The 19,466-nt window shown below is 40.1% G+C and overlaps 1 protein-coding gene across 1 annotated transcript; it reads right to left on the reverse strand.

The window, feature by feature from the left end:
- Window positions 1-6,093: 6,093 nt before the first annotated feature.
- LOC129251198 (uncharacterized) lies at window positions 6,094-6,828 on the reverse strand. Its single transcript, XM_054890559.1, has one exon. It carries the CDS (start codon window positions 6,826-6,828, stop codon window positions 6,094-6,096), a length of 735 nt encoding a protein of 244 aa, XP_054746534.1.
- Between the last annotated feature and the right edge of the window lie 12,638 nt (window positions 6,829-19,466).

Consider the following 19,466-nt stretch of genomic DNA (forward strand, 5'->3'; position numbering starts at 1 on the left):
CCCACAACAAATCCGACACCGAATTTGCGCTCCTTTACATGGCAGCTGTAGTAGACGTCGCAAGGTCCCATGGTTTTCTTTCCTTGCCCCGTCCATCGCATCTCTTGGATGGCAGTGATGTCAGCCTTTACTCTCACGAGGACATCAACCAGCCGGGCAGAGGCACCTTCCCCATTAAGGGACCGGACATTCCAGGTGCATGCCCTCAAATCATAATCCTTAGTTCATTTGCAGGGGTCGTCATCAGTATAGGGAGGTCTCATCCGAGGCTTTTTAAAACTTTTCATTGGGGGCGATTTTTAAGTGGCGGGTCCCAAACCCAACGCACAACCAGCTATCCTGGAATGTTTCGTCTTCTCACGTTAGCTCACTCCCGAACGGATGTTCGGAAGCTACCCAGAGGATACGTGGGCTAATCCCGGCCGTTGTGAGCTGCTTGAACCATATGCAGAAGAATCGTCCTGGCCATTCCCAAGTGAATGGCGATCAGTAACTTTCCCCACTTGCGTGGACTTCTACACATGGAACCATCCTCCAGGCTTACCACCTCATAATTTACGATTAAAAATTGGAGCACCGATTATTATGCTGCGCAATAGTAATGTGCCCCGACTTTGCAACGGTACCAGACTCGCTGTGAAGAAGCTAATGGGTAACGTTATCGAAGCAACAATTTTGAAAGGGAAGTACAAAGGAGAAGACATTTTGATACCCTGAATTCCACTGATTCCGGCGGATTTACCATTCGATTTCAAACGTTTGCAATACCCTATTCGCCTTGCCTTCGCTGTGAGAATTAATAAGGCGCAAGGACAGTCTCTACAAATGTGCGGTATTAATTTAGAACACCCAATTTTTTCTCATGGACAATTGTATGTAGCTTGCTCACGAGTTGGCAAACCATCGTCATTATTCACGCGAAAGATGAAAAAACCAAAAACGTTGTTTACCAAAAAGTGTTACAATAAAGTTCGAATGAAATTGTATCAAAGAATTTGCTTTGTTTCGTATTAATTTTATTCTCTTTTAGCAAATCATTGAATTTATCGTCTAGCGAAGCGGGCGAGGGTACGCTAGTAATCTATATTTCTTATTTTCTTACATTCTACACAGTATACGTTATTAAGGTAGTAGTCTGGTAAATTTATTTCGTCCCTAACTTTCCATTTTTTAGTCCGATTTCCACTTTAAAAAAGGCAATTTTCTTACGAAGTCCGCCATTTTGTTATTTCTTGTCAAAATCATTTGATCTTACTACCCGCCAGAACGACAAGCACACTGATTAATAAACAATTTGTTTTTTCTGTTTCAGATGGCCACAAGTGACGAAATCACGCCGGCCAGCCACTGTACCTCTTTTTTTTGCCGCTTGCTGCAGTGTACAAAAATAGTATCAAAACATAAAAAAAAAAAAATTTTTTTGTACACCTTCTGATACCTTTAATAACATATCAGAAAATTAAACCGATTGAATTTTATTTTCCCTTCCAAAAAATGTCCCAAACATGGCCTCAAAAAACGTGTAAGTTACCAGACTACTACCTTAACATCTAATAAATTTTTAACAGCTTTATCTAATGAAATACTAATAAATTCCATTGAATCTATAAATCTTAATTCTATTTTTTCGTATACAGTATATAATTCTAAGTCTGTTGAATTACAATTACGACAAGTGTCTCTTGTTATTAAATTATACTCATATTTACATTTACCATTTTTACATTTCAAATAATTTTTTTTCATCTACAACAACACTTTTTTTAATTTGTTTAAATTTTTCAGTACTTGTTTCTGTAGTTTCTGTTTCTGGATAAATTTCGTCTAAATATTTTACAAATAACTTTGAATGATAACCTTTTAAATTATGAATAACAATTTGTAAAAATTTTGGTATCTTTAAATTTATATTACATATTTTACATAATGCCATTCTATATTTACCAGTTGTATGATCCCAACATTTTATAATATTTTTAGAAAATGAAATATTGCAAATTTCGCAATTTTTAGTATATTATTATCAAATTTTAATATTGATTCTTTATCTTGAATTATAATATTTGTTGCGGGTTTAAAAATATTGCGGGAAAAGTCCTGTATTCAATCCAATAAGGAAGTCTGCTGGATGCGTGGAGAATCCTTAATATGTTGCGGGAATGTTGCGTGGACAATCTTAAATATGTTGCGGGAATGTTGCGTGGAGAATCCTTAATATATAGCGAAATTAAAAATATTGCGGCAAAAGTCCTATTTCTAATTCAAATATGAAAGTCTGCTGGTTCAGTTTCGAAATTACAATTTTTCTCACAATTTTATTTCAAACTGTTCCCTATATATATACAATTATTTCAAACAAAACCTACTTAATATCTATGGATAAGTTCGTGCGGTTTTACAACAGATGGCGTAACTTGATTATTATTCCATCGATCCACATTTCCAAACATTCATTGGAGAGCTACTGTCGTAAGGCACAAACGTCAGTATAAGTTTTTTATTTGAAGCGTAAACAACAATATTTTTACCACACTTGAAAATGTCGAATTTCGTGCCAAATAATGTGTTTTTGCGGGGAATTCTTTAATATGAAGAAAAAAGCAGCCGAAAGTCATCGTATCTTGGTGGAAGTTTATGGTGAGCATGCTCTAGCTGAGCGAACGTGCCAGAAGTGGTTTGCACGCTTTAAAAGTGGTGATTTTGGCCGCGCCGCCAAAGTTCATGGATACCCAATTGGAGGAATTGCTCGATCAAGATCCGGCTCAAACGCAAGAAGAGGTTGCAAAAACTTTGGGAGTTGATCAATCAACCATTTCCAAACGTTTAAAAGCCATGGGAATGATCCGAAACTCAAATTTCGAAAAAAAACCGCACGAACTTATTCATAGATATTAAGTAGGTTTTGTTTGAAATAATTGTATATATATAGGGAACAGTTTGAAATAAAATTGTGAGAAAAATTGTAATTTCGAAACTGAACCAGCAGACAGAAAATCACAGAAAATTATAACAAACTGGCAAACCCGGCCCGCTTCGCTGGGCAAAGACATGGTGGGTCCACGTTTTGGCATATATTTCGAGACCCTAGTCATCAATAGGTATGAAAATTACCCCACATTAAAGCACTTATCGACAGCTTTCATTTGATGCCCATATTGCACATCCACAACCAAAGGTTACCCGGGCCCACGTTTTGACCTATATCTCGAGACCCCAGTCACGGAGCGGCATGAGAAATACTCTGTACTAAAGCATTCACCAACAGCTTTCAATTGATATCCATATTGTACAAACACATTCTAGGGTCCACGTGTTGGTCTCTATCTCGGGACCCTAGTCACGGAGCGGCATGAAAAATACTCTGAACTAAAGCATTCACCAACAGCTTCCATTTGATACGCATATTGTACAAACACATTCTAGGGTCCACGTGTTGGTCTCTATCTCGGGACCCTAGTCACGGAGCCGCATAAAAAATACTCTGAACTAAAGCATTCACCAACAGCTACCATTTGATACCCATATTGTATATACACATCCGAAGGTTACCCGGGCCCACATTTTGACCTATATCTCGAGACCCCAGTCACGGAGCGGCATGAAAAATACTCTGTACTAAAGCATTCACCAACAGCTTCCAATTGATATCCATATTGTACAAACACATTCTAGGGTCCACGTGTTGGTCTCTATCTCGGGACCCTAGTCACGGAGCGGCATGAAAAATACTCTGAACTAAAGCATTCACCAACAGCTTCCATTTGATACCCATATTGTATATACACATCCGAAGGTTACCCGGGCCCACGTTTTGACCTATATCTCGAGACCCCAGTGTCGGAGCGGCATGAAAAATACTCTGTACTAAAGCATTCACCAACAGCTTCAATTTGACATTCATATTGTACAAACACATTCTAGGGTCCACGTTTTGGTCTCTATCTCGAGACCCTAGTCACGGAGCGGCATGAAAAATACTCTGAACTAAAGCATTCACCAACAGCTTTCATTTGATACCCATATTGTATATACACATCCGAAGGTTACCCGAGCCCACGTTTTGACCTATATCTCGAGACCCCAGTCACGGAGCGGCATGAGAAATACTCTGTACTAAAGCATTCACCAACAGCTTCCAATTGATATCCATATTGTACAAACACATTCTAGGGTCCACGTGTTGGTCTCTATCTCGGGACCCTAGTCACGGAGCCGCATGAAAAATACTCTGAACGAAAGCATTCACCAACAGCTTCCATTTGATACCCGTATTGTATATACACATCCGAAGGTTAACCGGGCCCACGTTTTGACCTATATCTCGAGACCCCAGTCTCGGAGCGGCATGAAAAATACTCTATACTAAAGCATTCACCAACAGCTTCAATTTGATATTCATATTGTACAAACACATTCTAGGGTCCACGTTTTGGTCTTTATCTCGAGACCCTAGTCACGGAGCGGCATGAAAAATACTCTGAACTAAAGCATTCACCAACAGCTTTCATTTGATACCCATATTGTATATACACATCCGAAGGTTACCCGGGCCCACGTTTTGACCTATATCTCGAGACCCCAGTCACGGAGCGGCATGAGAAATACTCTGTACTAAAGCATTCACCAACAGCTTCCAATTGATATCCATATTGTACAAACACATTCTAGGGTCCACGTGTTGGTCTCTATCTCGGGACCCTAGTCACGGAGCCGCATGAAAAATACTCTGAACTAAAGCATTCACCAACAGCTTCCATTTGATACCCATATTGTATATACACATCCGAAGGTTAACCGGGCCCACGTTTTGACCTATATCTCGAGACCCCAGTCTCGGAGCGGCATGAAAAATACTCTATACTAAAGGATTCACCAACAGCTTCAATTTGATATTCATATTGTACAAACACATTCTAGGGTCCACGTTTTGGTCTTTATCTCGAGACCCTAGTCACGGAGCGGCATGAAAAATACTCTGAACTAAAGCATTCACCAACAGCTTTCATTTGATACCCATATTGTATATACACATCCGAAGGTTACCCGGGCCCACGTTTTGACCTATATCTCGAGACCCCAGTCACGGAGCGGCATGAGAAATACTCTGTACTAAAGCATTCACCAACAGCTTCCAATTGATATCCATATTGTACAAACACATTCTAGGGTCCACGTGTTGGTCTCTATCTCGGGACCCTAGTCACGGAGCCGCATGAAAAATACTCTGAACTAAAGCATTCACCAACAGCTTCCATGTGATACCCATATTGTATATACACATCCGAAGGTTACCCGGGCCCACATTTTGACCTATATCTCGAGACCCCAGTCACGGAGCGGCATGAGAAATACTCTGTACTAAAGCATTCACCAACAGCTTCCAATTGATATCCATATTGTACAAACACATTCTAGGGTCCACGTGTTGGTCTCTATCTCGGGACCCTAGTCACGGAGCGGCATGAAAAATACTCTGAACTAAAGCATTCACCAACAGCTTCCATTTGATACCCATATTGTATATACACATCCGAAGGTTAACCGGGCCCACGTTTTGACCTATATCTCGAGACCCCAGTCTCGGAGCGGCATGAAAAATACTCTATACTAAAGCATTCACCAACAGCTTCAATTTGATATTCATATTGTACAAACACATTCTAGGGTCCACGTTTTGGTCTCTATCTCGAGACCCTAGTCACGGAGCGGCATGAAAAATACTCTGAACTAAAGCATTCACCAACAGCTTTCATTTGATACCCATATTGTATATTCACATCCGAAGGTTACCCGGGTCCACGTTTTGACCATTTTCCCGGCAATTATTCGAAATTTTCTCACCTTTAAAACCTTCCCTAGACCTCCACGAATAATTCAAGACCAAGATAAGATAAATCCGTTCAGCCATTCTCGAGTTATAAGCGAACATAGGGACAGATTTTCACATTTATATATATAGATAACAAGAGTTGAAAAACATTAAAGTATTTTAAACTAATACTAAATTGGACTCAACATACCGCCGCCCTTGAACTATCTTAATAAGTTCAAAATAAAATATTAAGAAGAAAATGGAAAGCCTTGAAAAAACATTTACGATAAGTTATTAGTTTCTTCATGAAATAAATCTCCTTTCGTTGGCAAAAGGCAAAGTTTGACTATAGGGCGAACCAATTCGCCATGCGGTGTTTTCAACGTAACTACTCTTACGCGTCCATCGGTACCATGATGGCATTTGATCACTCGTGCAATCGTCCACTTCGTCGGAGGATTAGGCTCGTTGAAAACAGCAACCACATCCCCTTCTTCAATGTTGCGTGAAGAACGAAACCACTTGATGCGGCGTTGTAAGCTCACGAGGTACTCGTCTCTCCAACGACGCCAGAAATGTTGTCTCATGGCAGAAATTGCTTGCCATCGCTGACAAAGATTTCCACGAAACCCTTGACCCTCAGGTTCCGGTATTGACTTAAGCGGTTCACCGACTATGAAATGTCCGGGAGTTAGAACTTCTAAGTCACCAGCAGCTTCAGAGTTGTCACAGAGTGGGCGAGAGTTTGCGCAAGCTTCTATTTCAGTCAAAAGTGTGTTGAACTCTTCGTATGATAGTGGAACTTCTCCTAGTATGCGTTTTAATTGATACTTGACACGTTTGACTCCAGTCTCCCAGTAACCTCCCATATGGGGTGCAGCCGGTGGATTAAAACACCATTCGATATTCGAATCCGCAAAGAAAGAGCGAAGTTTAATATCAGCCATGCACTGTTGAAATGCAATGCGCAACTCCTTCTCGGCTCCAACGAAATTTGTACCGTTATCTGATGTCATGACCTTACAAAAACCTCGACGATTTGTGAACCTTTAAACGCATTTAGGAATGCTGGTGTTGACAGGTCACCAACAAATTCGAGATGCATCGCACCAGTGCACATACAAATGAACGAGCAGATGTAGCCTTTGGTAGCCTTAGCTCCTCTTCCTTGGGTGAACTTGTAGAGGTAAGGTCCAGCGAAATCCACAGCAGTGTGAGTAAAACAACGGGCGTAGGTTGTGCGAATGACAGGTAGATCACCCATGACTTGTGTGGTAAGATTGCGGTTCAAATAAGTGCATTTCACGCACTTTTGGTATATATTACGGATCAAGCTACGGATCAAGCTACGAGCGCCGATAACCCAATCACGACGTTGCAAGACAGTTTGCATAATGCGGGGCCCAGCGTGCAAAGTGACCTTGTGTATATCGCAGATTATTAACTTAGCAAGCGGACAATTCTTAGGCAAGATAATGGGATGCCTAACATCTGGAGCGACTTCATCATTTTTTATTCTTCCTCCAACACGTAGAACACAAGTCCCATCCAGAAAGGGCTGCAGACGCAAAAGACTACTGCGAAGTGGGATTGGTCTTCTAGCGCTGCAAAGAGAAATTTCATTAGAAAAATAAAACCGTTGCGTATACCTGATTAGGCGAAGTTCAGCTTCAAATAACTCATGGCAACTCGGTGTACCAAAACGTTTTGTAACATTAAGCCGTTTGTTAGCCCGAATGTTAGTCAAAAAGCGTAAAACGTAGGAAATAACTCGGCGCAGCTTAGAATACGATGAGTATTTTGTCATCAGGGATCAATAATCTGTAGAATTAGTCACATGGGCACAAATACTATTTCGTATGCCCAGCTCTGTAGTGTGCTCTTTAGATATTTTCTGCTTCCACAATTGTTCAGTGCTTTTCAGGAAAATAGGACCAGCCCAAAACAATTGATCACGTAATAATTCGGAGGGGGTTATACCTCTTGAAGCACAATCTGCAGGATTCTGTTCAGAACGAACGTGGTTCCAACATTCGGGAGGCAAAACTTCTTGAATATCAGCGACGCGGTTGGCTATAAATGTCACCCATCTGCTGGGGTGAGCTTGTAAACATGCCAATGTTATAGTAGAGTCAGTCGAAGCGAAAAGCGGATAACGGAGATCAGACCAGCAGTGCAGCACGCTTCGCACTGGTTTAGTAGCAAGATGAGCGGCGCATCATTCAATACGTGGCAACGTTGTCGGCTTAAGCGGAGTTACCTTGGTTTTCGACGAAATTAATGACACAGTAATGCTACCGTCGCTTTGTGTTGTTCATGCATACAAAACGGCGGCGTAAGCGCGCTCGGACGCGTCTGCGAATACGTGCAATTGCGTAAATGACCCAGCTACTTCAGTACCAAGCCAACGGTTCACCTTCAAATGTGCCAATTGCTTGAGTTCTATGCGATGCTCCAACCACTTCGTTGCGATAGACTCAGGAATGATACCATCCCAACCTACCTTAGTGCGCTATATGTCTTGAAACCAAATTTTTGGATTTGTAGTTGCGGGAGCAACTCGAAGAGCGTACTTGCATCTCATAGAAACATACGCTTGGCCAACTTAACTGGCGGTTCCCTCAAGTTAATGGTAAACGTGAGGTAGTCTCCTTCTGTGTTCCAGATAAGACCTAAAGCGTGAACATCCTTATCGTCGACAATATAATGTGATATGTTCGTAGACGCATTGGAAATGCTTGCGATTAGTTCAGCGCAGTTCGATGCCCACTTACGAAGCTCAAACCCCCCTACCCTCAATATTTCGGAAATATTTTGCTGCAAGAATCGAAGTTCTTCTTTACTAGATGCACCAGTACTTAGATCATCCATGTAAAAATCCTTGAGAATAACACTAACAGCCCTAGCACAACCATTCGACGAATCTCTTGCCGTCTGTTGAAGTGATCGGACAGCTAGATGAGACGCAGCTGCCACTCCGTACGCGAACCATGCGAAAATCTTGGATAGGCAGGGATGGGTGGCTACGCCATACGATGCGTTGCAAATCGGCTTGTTTTAAGGATACGCAGATTTGACGATACATTTTGGCGACATCTGCCGTTACAGCATAGCGGTGTGTTCTAAAGCGAAGTAAGATCGTGTACAAATCTTCTTGCAATTGAGGTCCTACAAAGAATGCGTCATTCAGTGAATTTCCGGAAGTCGATTTTGCGGACGCGTTAAATACAATCCTCAATTTGGTCGTGATACTATTTTCCTTTAAAACAGGATGATGAGGCATATAATGCGTTGGATTCATAGTCTCTGACGTGACCTGCATATGTTTCATGTCAATGAGTTCATTCATGAATTCATTGTAGCGTAAACGAAGATCGGAGCCACAAGAGAGTCTTCTTTCAAGTCGTAACAAATTCCGGATAGCAAAGTTTCGCGACTCTCCCAGAACTACATCGGGCTTCAGCGGCAATTCGACGATAAACCGTCCGTTAGGTTCCCTTCGATGCGTTGTTTCAAAATGGTCTTCACAGTAACGCTGCTCATACGTAAGATACGTTTTTTGCGGAGCTTCCTCTAACTCCCTCTTAACTTCATAACAAATGAACATCGCAATGTAACGACTTTAAGCGTGGCATATCAGGCTCAGATCCATTCACGCTTCCAAACAGAGTCCACCCAAAGACCGTCAGTTGAGCCATAGGAGCTCCAAATGGACCCTTACGAAGTTCTGTACAGATCAGTTGATCCATAACATCCATACCAAACAATATATCGACCCGCCCAGGCTTCATAAAATCGGCTAAAAACAAACCTCGGATATGTGGCCACGATAAAGTAGCTATAGTCTGTGTTGGCAAGTCGCTTGTAATTTTAGACAGAATTAACGTTTTGCCAGTAAAGCATTGATTTGTAGAGAAAGAAGAAAGTGAAAGTGATACTTCATCTCTAGCTCGTCCTCCTTGCGCTGACCCAATTCCAGTAATGTTAACTTCAGATGTGGATCGCGGCAGGCCTAAGCGTTGCACACACGTCTCGGTCACAAAGGAAGCATGTGATCCAGAATCGAAAAGTGCACGTGCAGGCTGCCAATTACCAGAACAGTCGCGTACCTTTACTAATGCGGTGGATAACAGCACAACTCTTTCTACCGCTATGGGTGGACTGGAGCTCGAGTGCAAGCATGAAGAAACGCGTGGAACGTCAACGCTTGCTGGAAGTTTAAAAGTTTTTGCGCTTACCTTTGATGCGGCGTCAGCAGCGCATAACGGATGTGTCGCGTTGCCGATGCAATTGTTCACTGCGGTAGCGGTCGTTGAATGCAAAGCACCGTGCAACAGAGTGTGATGACGTTGTTTACACATGCGGCAAGTGGAAGCACTGTTACAACGGTCTTTATAGTAACCTGAACTTAAGCAGTTGAAGCATATGCGACCTTGCTTCACGAACTGTGATTTTGTGGACAAGTCCAATTCACGAAATTTTTCACAACTGTAAATTTTATGAGGTCCACTACAATATGTACACACGTTATTTTGTTTTGATACCGCGTGGAACACATTTGTCGACTTGCTTGCTGATGCAGTTTTAACCTTAATTGGTGCTGATGTTGTTGACGACGAAAACATCGATAAACGCCTTAAGCTCGCGAATATGCTGTTGCAACGCATCTTTGATTGCGTCAGCATTGTCATGCACAGCCCTTTTAATTTCAGCCAACGCGCGAAGATGAGATTCCACAATTACACGAATAACCGATGTTAATAGACCCCAGGCTTCAACGTAATTTGCGTCACATATTTTCAAACCACTGACAATTTTCATCACGTCACCTTTCAAGCAGCTTCGAAGATAGTGCAACTTTTGTCCATCTGATAAAGCAGAGTTACTATCAACTAACGAGGCAAACGCGCCGAAAAAACCAATCCATTCTGTAGAGTCACCGGAGAATGTGGGCAACTCCATTTTCCTTAAACGTATAACCGTGGACACAGATGCCTTTGTGGAGCTATCTTGCGATTTAGTACGACAATTTTTCACGCGGCTAAAGTTAGCTGAAGCTGTAGATTACCAAGTTTCGGCTTGGATGCGCACATTTTCTTCAATTTCAATAACATCGGCACCACAAGTAATTTCTACAGCGTCTTGAGCATCGTTAAAACGAACCCACTGTTCACTCAATAACTGAAGGTAGCTTGCAATATTTTCTGCATCCATACTGAATGCCTCATCAATACTTTTTGCCATATACCGTTTAATGGCATTGAGAGCGGAATCGCGCGTTTTAGTAGAATTCGACATTTTTAATGTAACAGAAAAGCAACGACGGGGTTTTAGAATTTTCGCCAAGTTAAATGCAGGAACGGCTGCACAAACGTACTCACGATTTAATGCACAAAAATAATTTTCTTAATATTCGTTGCGCCTTTTGCTACGCGTATGTATGTACACAAGCGAATGCATATATGCAAAAGGCAAGCGGAGTGACTATATCCGGCTCGAAGGACCAAAAATGTTGCGGGGAGAATCCTTAATATGTTGCGGGTTTAAAAATATTGCGGGAAAAGTCCTGTATTCAATCCAATAAGGAAGTCTGCTGGATGCGTGGAGAATCCTTAATATGTTGCGGGAATATTGCGTGGAGAATCCTTAACATATTGCGAGATTAAAAATATTGCGGCAAAAGTCCTATTTCCAATTCAAATATGAAAGTCTCGCAATTTTATTTCAAACTATTCTCTATATATACACAATTATTTCAAACAAAACCTACTTATATTCACAGAAAATTATAACAAATAACAAGAGTTGAAAAACATTAAAGTATTATAAACTAATACTAAATTGGACTCAACAATATTATTTATCTTTCTTACTTTATTATATTCTTTAGTATATTCCAATAAATCATCAAAGAATGATTTTAACAATCTTTTTTTATTAGAATCATTCTTTGAAATAAATTGTTTAGAATAAGTGTTATTAATACCATAACTATTTGGAATATGTTCATGAAGTAATATTGTTTCACAATTGTCAGATTTTCTTTTATTAATTTTTTCCAAAGTACATTCAAAGTCAGCATATAAAGTATATGGATGAAATCCGACGCACTGTGGCCATCTGTTGCACCGGAGCTTTTCCGACTACTTCAGGCCCGGCACTAGATGCTCTGATTGGTTTACCACCACTTGATGCTTTCATCCGAGGAGAGGCCTTCAAGGCCATCTGCAGACTGAAACACAGTGGGAACTGGTACGGCCCTTGTCCGGCATTGGAACACAGAGAAGGCATGGACATCGATCCAACGATTCTCTCCATGCCTCTTGACTCCATGACATCAAGGGTCGTACTTGAAAAGAGATACAGTGTAGTGCTACCAGAGGCTCAGTTGTGGGGAGACTCAGAAAATGAGCCCGGCAAACACTGTTTTCGCATTTTTACGGATGGCTCCAGGACCGAGCATGGCTCCGGCTCTGGAGTCTACGTGGAATCCAGCGGGACAAAACTGCACTTTGCTCTGGGAATGCATCCATCTCTGTTTCAAGCGGAGGTGTATGCAGTTCAAGAAACGATGAACTTTGTTGTGGAAAAACGATGGAGAGGCAGATCCATATGTGTCTGCAGCGACAGCCAAGCAGCGCTTATGGCCTTAGACAGCCCTCAAACCACATCAGGGGTAGTGAAGTCCTGTAAATCCAGGCTGAACTATGTCGGCAGACATAATAGCCTGATGCTAACATGGGTCCCGGGACACGTGGGTATCGCGGGTAACGAGACCTCTGACTCCTTAGCTAAGATGGGCTCTGAGGCAAACTTCTTTGGCCCAGAGCCCGTTTTGCCACTCCCCTCTGCGGCCATCACGGCCACAGTTAACAAATGGGTAACTACTACCCACAAGCGAGCTTGGCAGGCTGAGAGAGGCTGCAGATGGACAAAACTGATGTTACCGGTCATGTCCGATCGACTGTCGCAAACCCTTCTGTCATTAAGCAGAGGGGAGTGCAGACGGCTGGTTGGCCTGATGACGGGCCACTTTCTGTGGGCAAAGCACATGGAAAGGTTGGGCATCTCAGACAGTGTACTCTGCCCAGCCTGTGAAGAGGAGGATGAGACGGCGGACCACTTCCTGTGTGTCTGCCCCGCCTTCGCTCGAATCAGGTTTGAGGTCTTTGGCACTGATGTGTTAAGAAGCGACCATCTTGGCTCCTTGGCACCACAAGATCTACTCAGATTTCTTCGGAGATCGGGTAGATTTAAAGAAAATTAAAAGGGAATCCAAGTGTAGTACAATGGACTCAATTAATGTCTGAGTGCTGCACTTGCTAGTTGTCCCGACAAAAAAAAAAAAATATGGATGAAATAATTCTGCTCCATTAGATTTATGTTTTAAAATATTTTCACCTTCTTTAAGTAACTCTATATTTTAAATTATATCATTATCGTCTTATAATGTGTAAGATATTTTTATATGTTCTTTCAAGTCATTCATTGATTTACATTTTTTAAAACATTTATTACAAATATGTAGATGCTTATCATATCTGTGAATTTCACCACTAAAAAATCCAGATAAATTTGTAATTAATATAAAATGAGATTTGTAATTTTCTTTAGTAATATTTTCTTCTATATATAAAAAATTAATATGTTTTCTAATTAATCCATTAACTAAAGAACCAAAAGAATTACTTTTATACACTAATTGAATTTATTAAGTTGTATCATTTTCTTCTGAATCAAAATGATAAAAATTCATTGTAATATTGAAATAATCTTCTGATTTTTTAACATTTGCTTCATTAATTATAAATGGAAAATTTAAATTTAAGTTTTTAAATTTATCATCATTTTCTAAATCTTCAAGATATTATTTATATTTTGTTGGATTTTGAGGATTTTTGGTTATTTCATCTTGATGAATAGAATACAAGATACAATATAAAATGAATTTATTATCAATATTTTTAATATTAATACAATTTCTATTAGTAAATGGAACAAAGGATCCAGCAAGACATTGAGACTTATCTCTACTAAGATGTTTTTTTATAATTTTAACAAATCTAGCTGTAGATCCTTTTGTACATTTTTCTGACAGTTGACTATCTATTTCATCTGTCATTAAATCAAATTCTTTTTTATAGCTTAATTTATTAACACAATGTATTTTTGATCTATACCAAAATTCGTTTTCTTCAACTTCTTTAGTTTTAATATTAGTAGTCACAATATTTACTTTTGTTGCTAAACAAACTTTAAAATTATCATATTTCTTTAAATTTTTGAAAAAATACTTATTTTTTTTTACTAATTCTAAAAGTTGTTTTATATTAAATTCAACCCAGCGCACAACCAGCTATGCTGGGATGCTTCGCCTTCTCACGTTAGCTCACTCCCGAACGGGTGTTCGGAAGCTAACCAGAGGATACGTGGGCTAATCCCGGACGTTGTGAGCTGCTTGAACCATATGTAGAAGAATCGTCCTGGCCACTCCCAAGTGAATGGCGATCAGTAACTTTCCCCACTTGCGTGGACTTCTACACATGGAACCATCCGGAGCTAACGTGAGAAGGCGAAGCATCCCAGCATAGCTGGTTGTGCGCTGGGTTTGGGACCCGCCACTTAAAAAGCCCCCCCAATGAAAACAGCAACAAAGCCTCGGATGAGAACTTCCAACATTGATGACGACCCCTGCAAACGAAATAAGGAATACAATTTGAGGGCATGCACCTGGAATGTCCGGTCCCTTAATGGGGAAGGTGCCTCTGCCCGGCTGGTTGATGTCCTCGTGAGAGTAAAGGCTGACATCACTGCCATCCAAGAGATGCGATGGACGGGGCAAGGTAAGAAAAACATAGGACCTTGCGACGTCTACTACAGCTGCCATGTAAAGGAGCGCAAATTCGGTGTGGGATTTGTTGTGGGAGAGAGACTTCGTCGACAAGTACTGTCGTTCACTCCAGTGAACGAGCGTCTCGCAATAATCCGCATCAAAGCGCGATTTTTTAACATCTCGCTAATTTGCGCCCACGCCCCGACGGAAGAGAAGGACGATGCGACCAAGGATTCTTTCTATGAGCGCTTGGAACGTTCCTATGAGCGCTGCCCCCACCACGACATAAAAATCGTGCTTGGCGACTTCAACGCCAGGGTGGGCAAGGAGGGAATTTTTGGTCCCACAGTCGGAAAATTCAGCCTACACAACGAAACATCCGGTAACGGACAGAGGCTGATCGACTTCGCCGGGGCCCGAAACATGGTAGTCTGCAGCACCAGATTCCAGCATAAAAAGATACACCAAGCTACCTGGCTGTCTCCTGATCGAAAAACGCGAAACCAGATCGATCATGTTGTGATAGATGGAAGACACGCTTCTAGTGTATTAGATGTACGTACGATCCGAGGAGCCAACATCGACTCGGATCATTACCTTGTTGCAGCCAAACTGCGCACACGCCTCTGTGCAGCAAAAAACGTACATCTACCTACGCAAAGAATGTTCGACATCGAAAAGCTGCAATCACATCAGACAGCCAGAAGATTCGCCACTCGACTCTCACTCCTGCTCTCGGAGAGCACTGCCCAACACACCGGCATGCGCGAGCAATGGAGCAACATTTCTCGTTCCCTACGTACCGCCGCCGAAGAAGAAATCGGATTCCGGCGAGCCCGAAAAAACAATTGGTACGACGAGGAATGTCATGCTGCCGCCGAAAGAAAAGATGCCGCCTATAGAGCCACGCTGCGATCGGGCGCAACGCGAGCCATGCGGGATCGCTACAGAGAGCTGAAAAAGGAAGAGAGACGTATTATCCGACAGAAGAAACGAGAGGCCGAAATACGTGAGTGCGAGGAGCTTGAGATGCTGGCCAATAGGAACAACGCCCGAAAATTTTACCAGAAAGTTCGGCGGCTTACAGAAGGTTTTAAGACCGGGGCGTTTTCCTGTAAGAACAAAGACGGCGATCTGGTGACTGACGTACAGAGCAATCTTAAATTATGGAGGGAACACTTCTCGAACCTGTTAAACAGTGACAGCTGCGCATGTCACAGAGAATGTGAAGATCCCGATACCCCAATCGATGACGACGGAATTGTAGTTCCGTTACCCGACCATGACGAGGTGAGAATAGCAATAGCACGGCTAAAGAACAACAAAGCCGCGGGCGCCGACGGACTGCCGGCTGAGCTATTCAAACATGGCGGCGAGGAGCTGGTAAGGTGCATGCATCAGCTCCTATGCAGAATATGGTCGGATGAAAGCATGTCTGCCGATTGGAATTTAAGTGTGCTCTGCCCAATCCATAAGAAGGGCGATCCTGCAATTTGTGCCAATTACCGCGGGATTAGTCTTCTAAATATCGCCTATAAGGTTCTAGCGAGCGTATTGTGTGAAAGGCTGAAGCCCACCGTCAACCAACTGATTGGACCTTATCAGTGTGGCTTCAGACCTGGAAAGTCTACCATCGACCAAATATTCACAATACGCCAAATCTTGGAAAAGACCCATGAAAGGAGAATCGACACACACCATCTTTTCGTCGACTTCAAAGCTGCATTCGACAGTACGGAAAGGAGTTACCTGTATGCCGCTATGTCTGAATTTGGTATCCCCGCAAAACTAATACGGCTATGTAAGATGACGTTGCTCAACACCAGCAGCGCCGTCAGAATTGGGAAGGACCTCTCCGAGCCGTTTGATACCAAACGAGGTTTCAGACAGGGTGACTCGCTGTCGTGTGACTTCTTTAACCTGATGTTGGAGAGCATCGTACGAGCCGCAGAACTTAATCGCTCAGGCACAATTTTTTATAAGAGCGTACAATTGTTGGCGTATGCCGATGATATTGATATCATCGGCCTTAACAACCGCGCTGTTAGTTCTGCCTTCTCCAAACTGGATAAAGAGGCAAAGCGAATGGGTTTGGTGGTGAACGAGGACAAAACGAAGTACCTCCTGTCTTCAAACAAACAGTTGGCGCACTCGCGTATCGGCACCCACGTCACTGTAGACAGTTATAATTTCGAGGTTGTAAAAGACTTCGTTTATTTAGGAACCAGCATTAACACCGATAACAATGTCAGCCTTGAAATCCAACGTAGAATCTCTCTTGCCAACAAGTGCTACTTTGGACTAAGTAGGCAATTGAGCAGTAAAATCCTCTCTCGACGAACAAAACTAACACTCTACAAGACTCTCATCATGCCCGTCCTAACGTATGGCGCAGAAGCTTGGACGATGACAACATCCGATGAAGCGACGCTTGGAGTGTTCGAGAGAAAGATTCTGCGTAAGATTTTTGAACCTTTGCACGTTGGCAACGGCGAATATCGCAGACGATGGAACGATGAGCTGTATGAGCTCTACGACGACATAGACATAGCGCAGCGAATAAAGATCCAGCGGCTACGTTGGCTGGGTCATGTCGTCCGAATGGATACAAACGCTCCGGCTTTGAAAGTATTCGATGCGGTACCAGCTGGTGGTAGCAGAGGAAGAGGAAGGCCTCCTCTGCGTTGGAAAGATCAGGTGGAGAAGGACTTGGCTTCACTTGGTGTGTCCAACTGGCGCCGGTTAGCACGAGATAGAAACGACTGGCGCGCTTTGTTAAACTCGGCCAAAATCGCGTAAGCGGTTATCGCGCCAATTAAGAAGAAGAAGAAGATATAGTTGGCATTATTTAACTAAGTATATTATTGTTATTAAAAATTACAGTATTTTCATTAGTTTTGAAATATTTTTCTATTAATATTGGTAATTTATTTATAGCAAAGGAATCATAGTAAAAAATATGATTATTATATTTTTTATATGCTATCCAATGTGTACCATTACCATCATTATTATCTAAATATATTATTCCACATTCTATGTCTTTTATCTTTTTTGGTAATCTATCTTTCATGAATACACCCCTACAATTTGCAATATTAAATTTTCTAGCATATTTTTTTAAATCATAATTACTTAATGGTTTAATTGGAACTAAATAAAAATCAAATTTTTTTAAGTAACATACCATTACCAGATATTTTAAGTAATATACCATTACCAGATTTTATATTTTTTTCTTCTAATGCTTTATTATGACGTATTTTTTCTTCTAATAATTTATCGTTATTTTTTTATCATTATATGCTCTATATAATGTTGTTCCTGCAGGAACTGCAGCTCCTATTGCTGGAATAAGTGGTAATAGTGCTGGTAAAAATCCACCAATTTTTTCATTATTAAAACTTTGTAACTTAGACATAGATAATTTTAATGTAAACATTTTTAAAGTAGTTTTATTATTCAAATGTTTTTTTATAGAATTAATTTGTTTTCTAGTTAATGGTAAATATGTTTCGTTCATTACACTTTCTTTACTTCTCTATAATTGAATTGGTTCTAATTTTATAGTTATATATTATATATTGGATATTTAATATATCGTCCACATTTTGGAATAAAATTAATTTCATCTTTATTCTCATTTTTATTGTCTATCAATTCTTCAGTTGATGAATTGTGAGTTGTCAAACCCATACCCATTTTTCTTTTAAAATAAATAGCATTAGTAATTAAATATGCATGTACTTTTTCTGATAAACTAGCATCTTTTGCTAAAACTCTTGACCATGCTTTATCTTCTAAAATTTTATCACCTTCATGTCTTTTCCTTATATCATAACTTTTAAAATATGCAATATCATGTTCTTTAGCTGCTTCATCTAATTTATTAATTGGATTCACATCTTTTTCAAGTTTTAATTCAAGATTAGTACCAGGTCCTAAATAATTATATCCTGGAGAATGTAACTCAAATGGAAGATTATTTATAAGATTATTTATAATACCGTTACCATAATATCGTACCATTTATTTAATAAAAAAAAGTGATGTATTTATTTATTTGGATAATTATTAATCATGAACTAAAGGTAAACTAAACAATTCGTTTTTATTTTTCTTATTTATTTTAGTTACATTCTTTAAAAATCCCTCTGTTACACTATTTGATTTGTTTGTCGAGAATTGTTTTCTTTTGTCGAGAATTGTCTTCTTTTTTTGTTTTTTTGCCAATAATTTCCATACCAAGTAATTTAAGTCCATTATTAAGAGAATCACGTGAAATACGATTTTCTTCGCAAAATTTTACTTTCGTTAATTTTAAAGTACTAGCTTGTTCTAAATAATTAATAGCTAAATTTTTTTCTCTAATTTGTTTAATTTCATTAGCATTTTTTGGAATATGAATATTTTTTGAATTTCTAAAACTTTTTGTTTTCCCTTGTAGTGATACAAGTGGTGAAACAGTTTTAGTAGAAGGGTTTGGCTGATTGTATAAATTAGTTATATTCTTATACATTTTATTAATTTTTAATTTATTTATGAAAAAATTTTTAATATTTTTATTTTTATTAGTGTTTCAATATAAAACTATATTAAAAATTTTTTGCATAAGTAAATTTTTAAAATAATTATATTTTTATTAGTGTTTCAATATAAAAAAAATTAAAAATGTGTTATATAAATAAATTTTTAAAATAATTATATTTTTATTAGTGTTTCAATATAAAAAACAATAAAAAATTTGTATTAATATATAATAAATGTCGAATATACATACAATTGAAGAATTTAAATCAAATACTGATGTGTCCAACAGTG

Source organism: Anastrepha obliqua, unplaced genomic scaffold (assembly GCF_027943255.1).
Source record: "Anastrepha obliqua isolate idAnaObli1 unplaced genomic scaffold, idAnaObli1_1.0 ptg000009l, whole genome shotgun sequence".
Taxonomy (NCBI): domain Eukaryota; kingdom Metazoa; phylum Arthropoda; class Insecta; order Diptera; family Tephritidae; genus Anastrepha; species Anastrepha obliqua.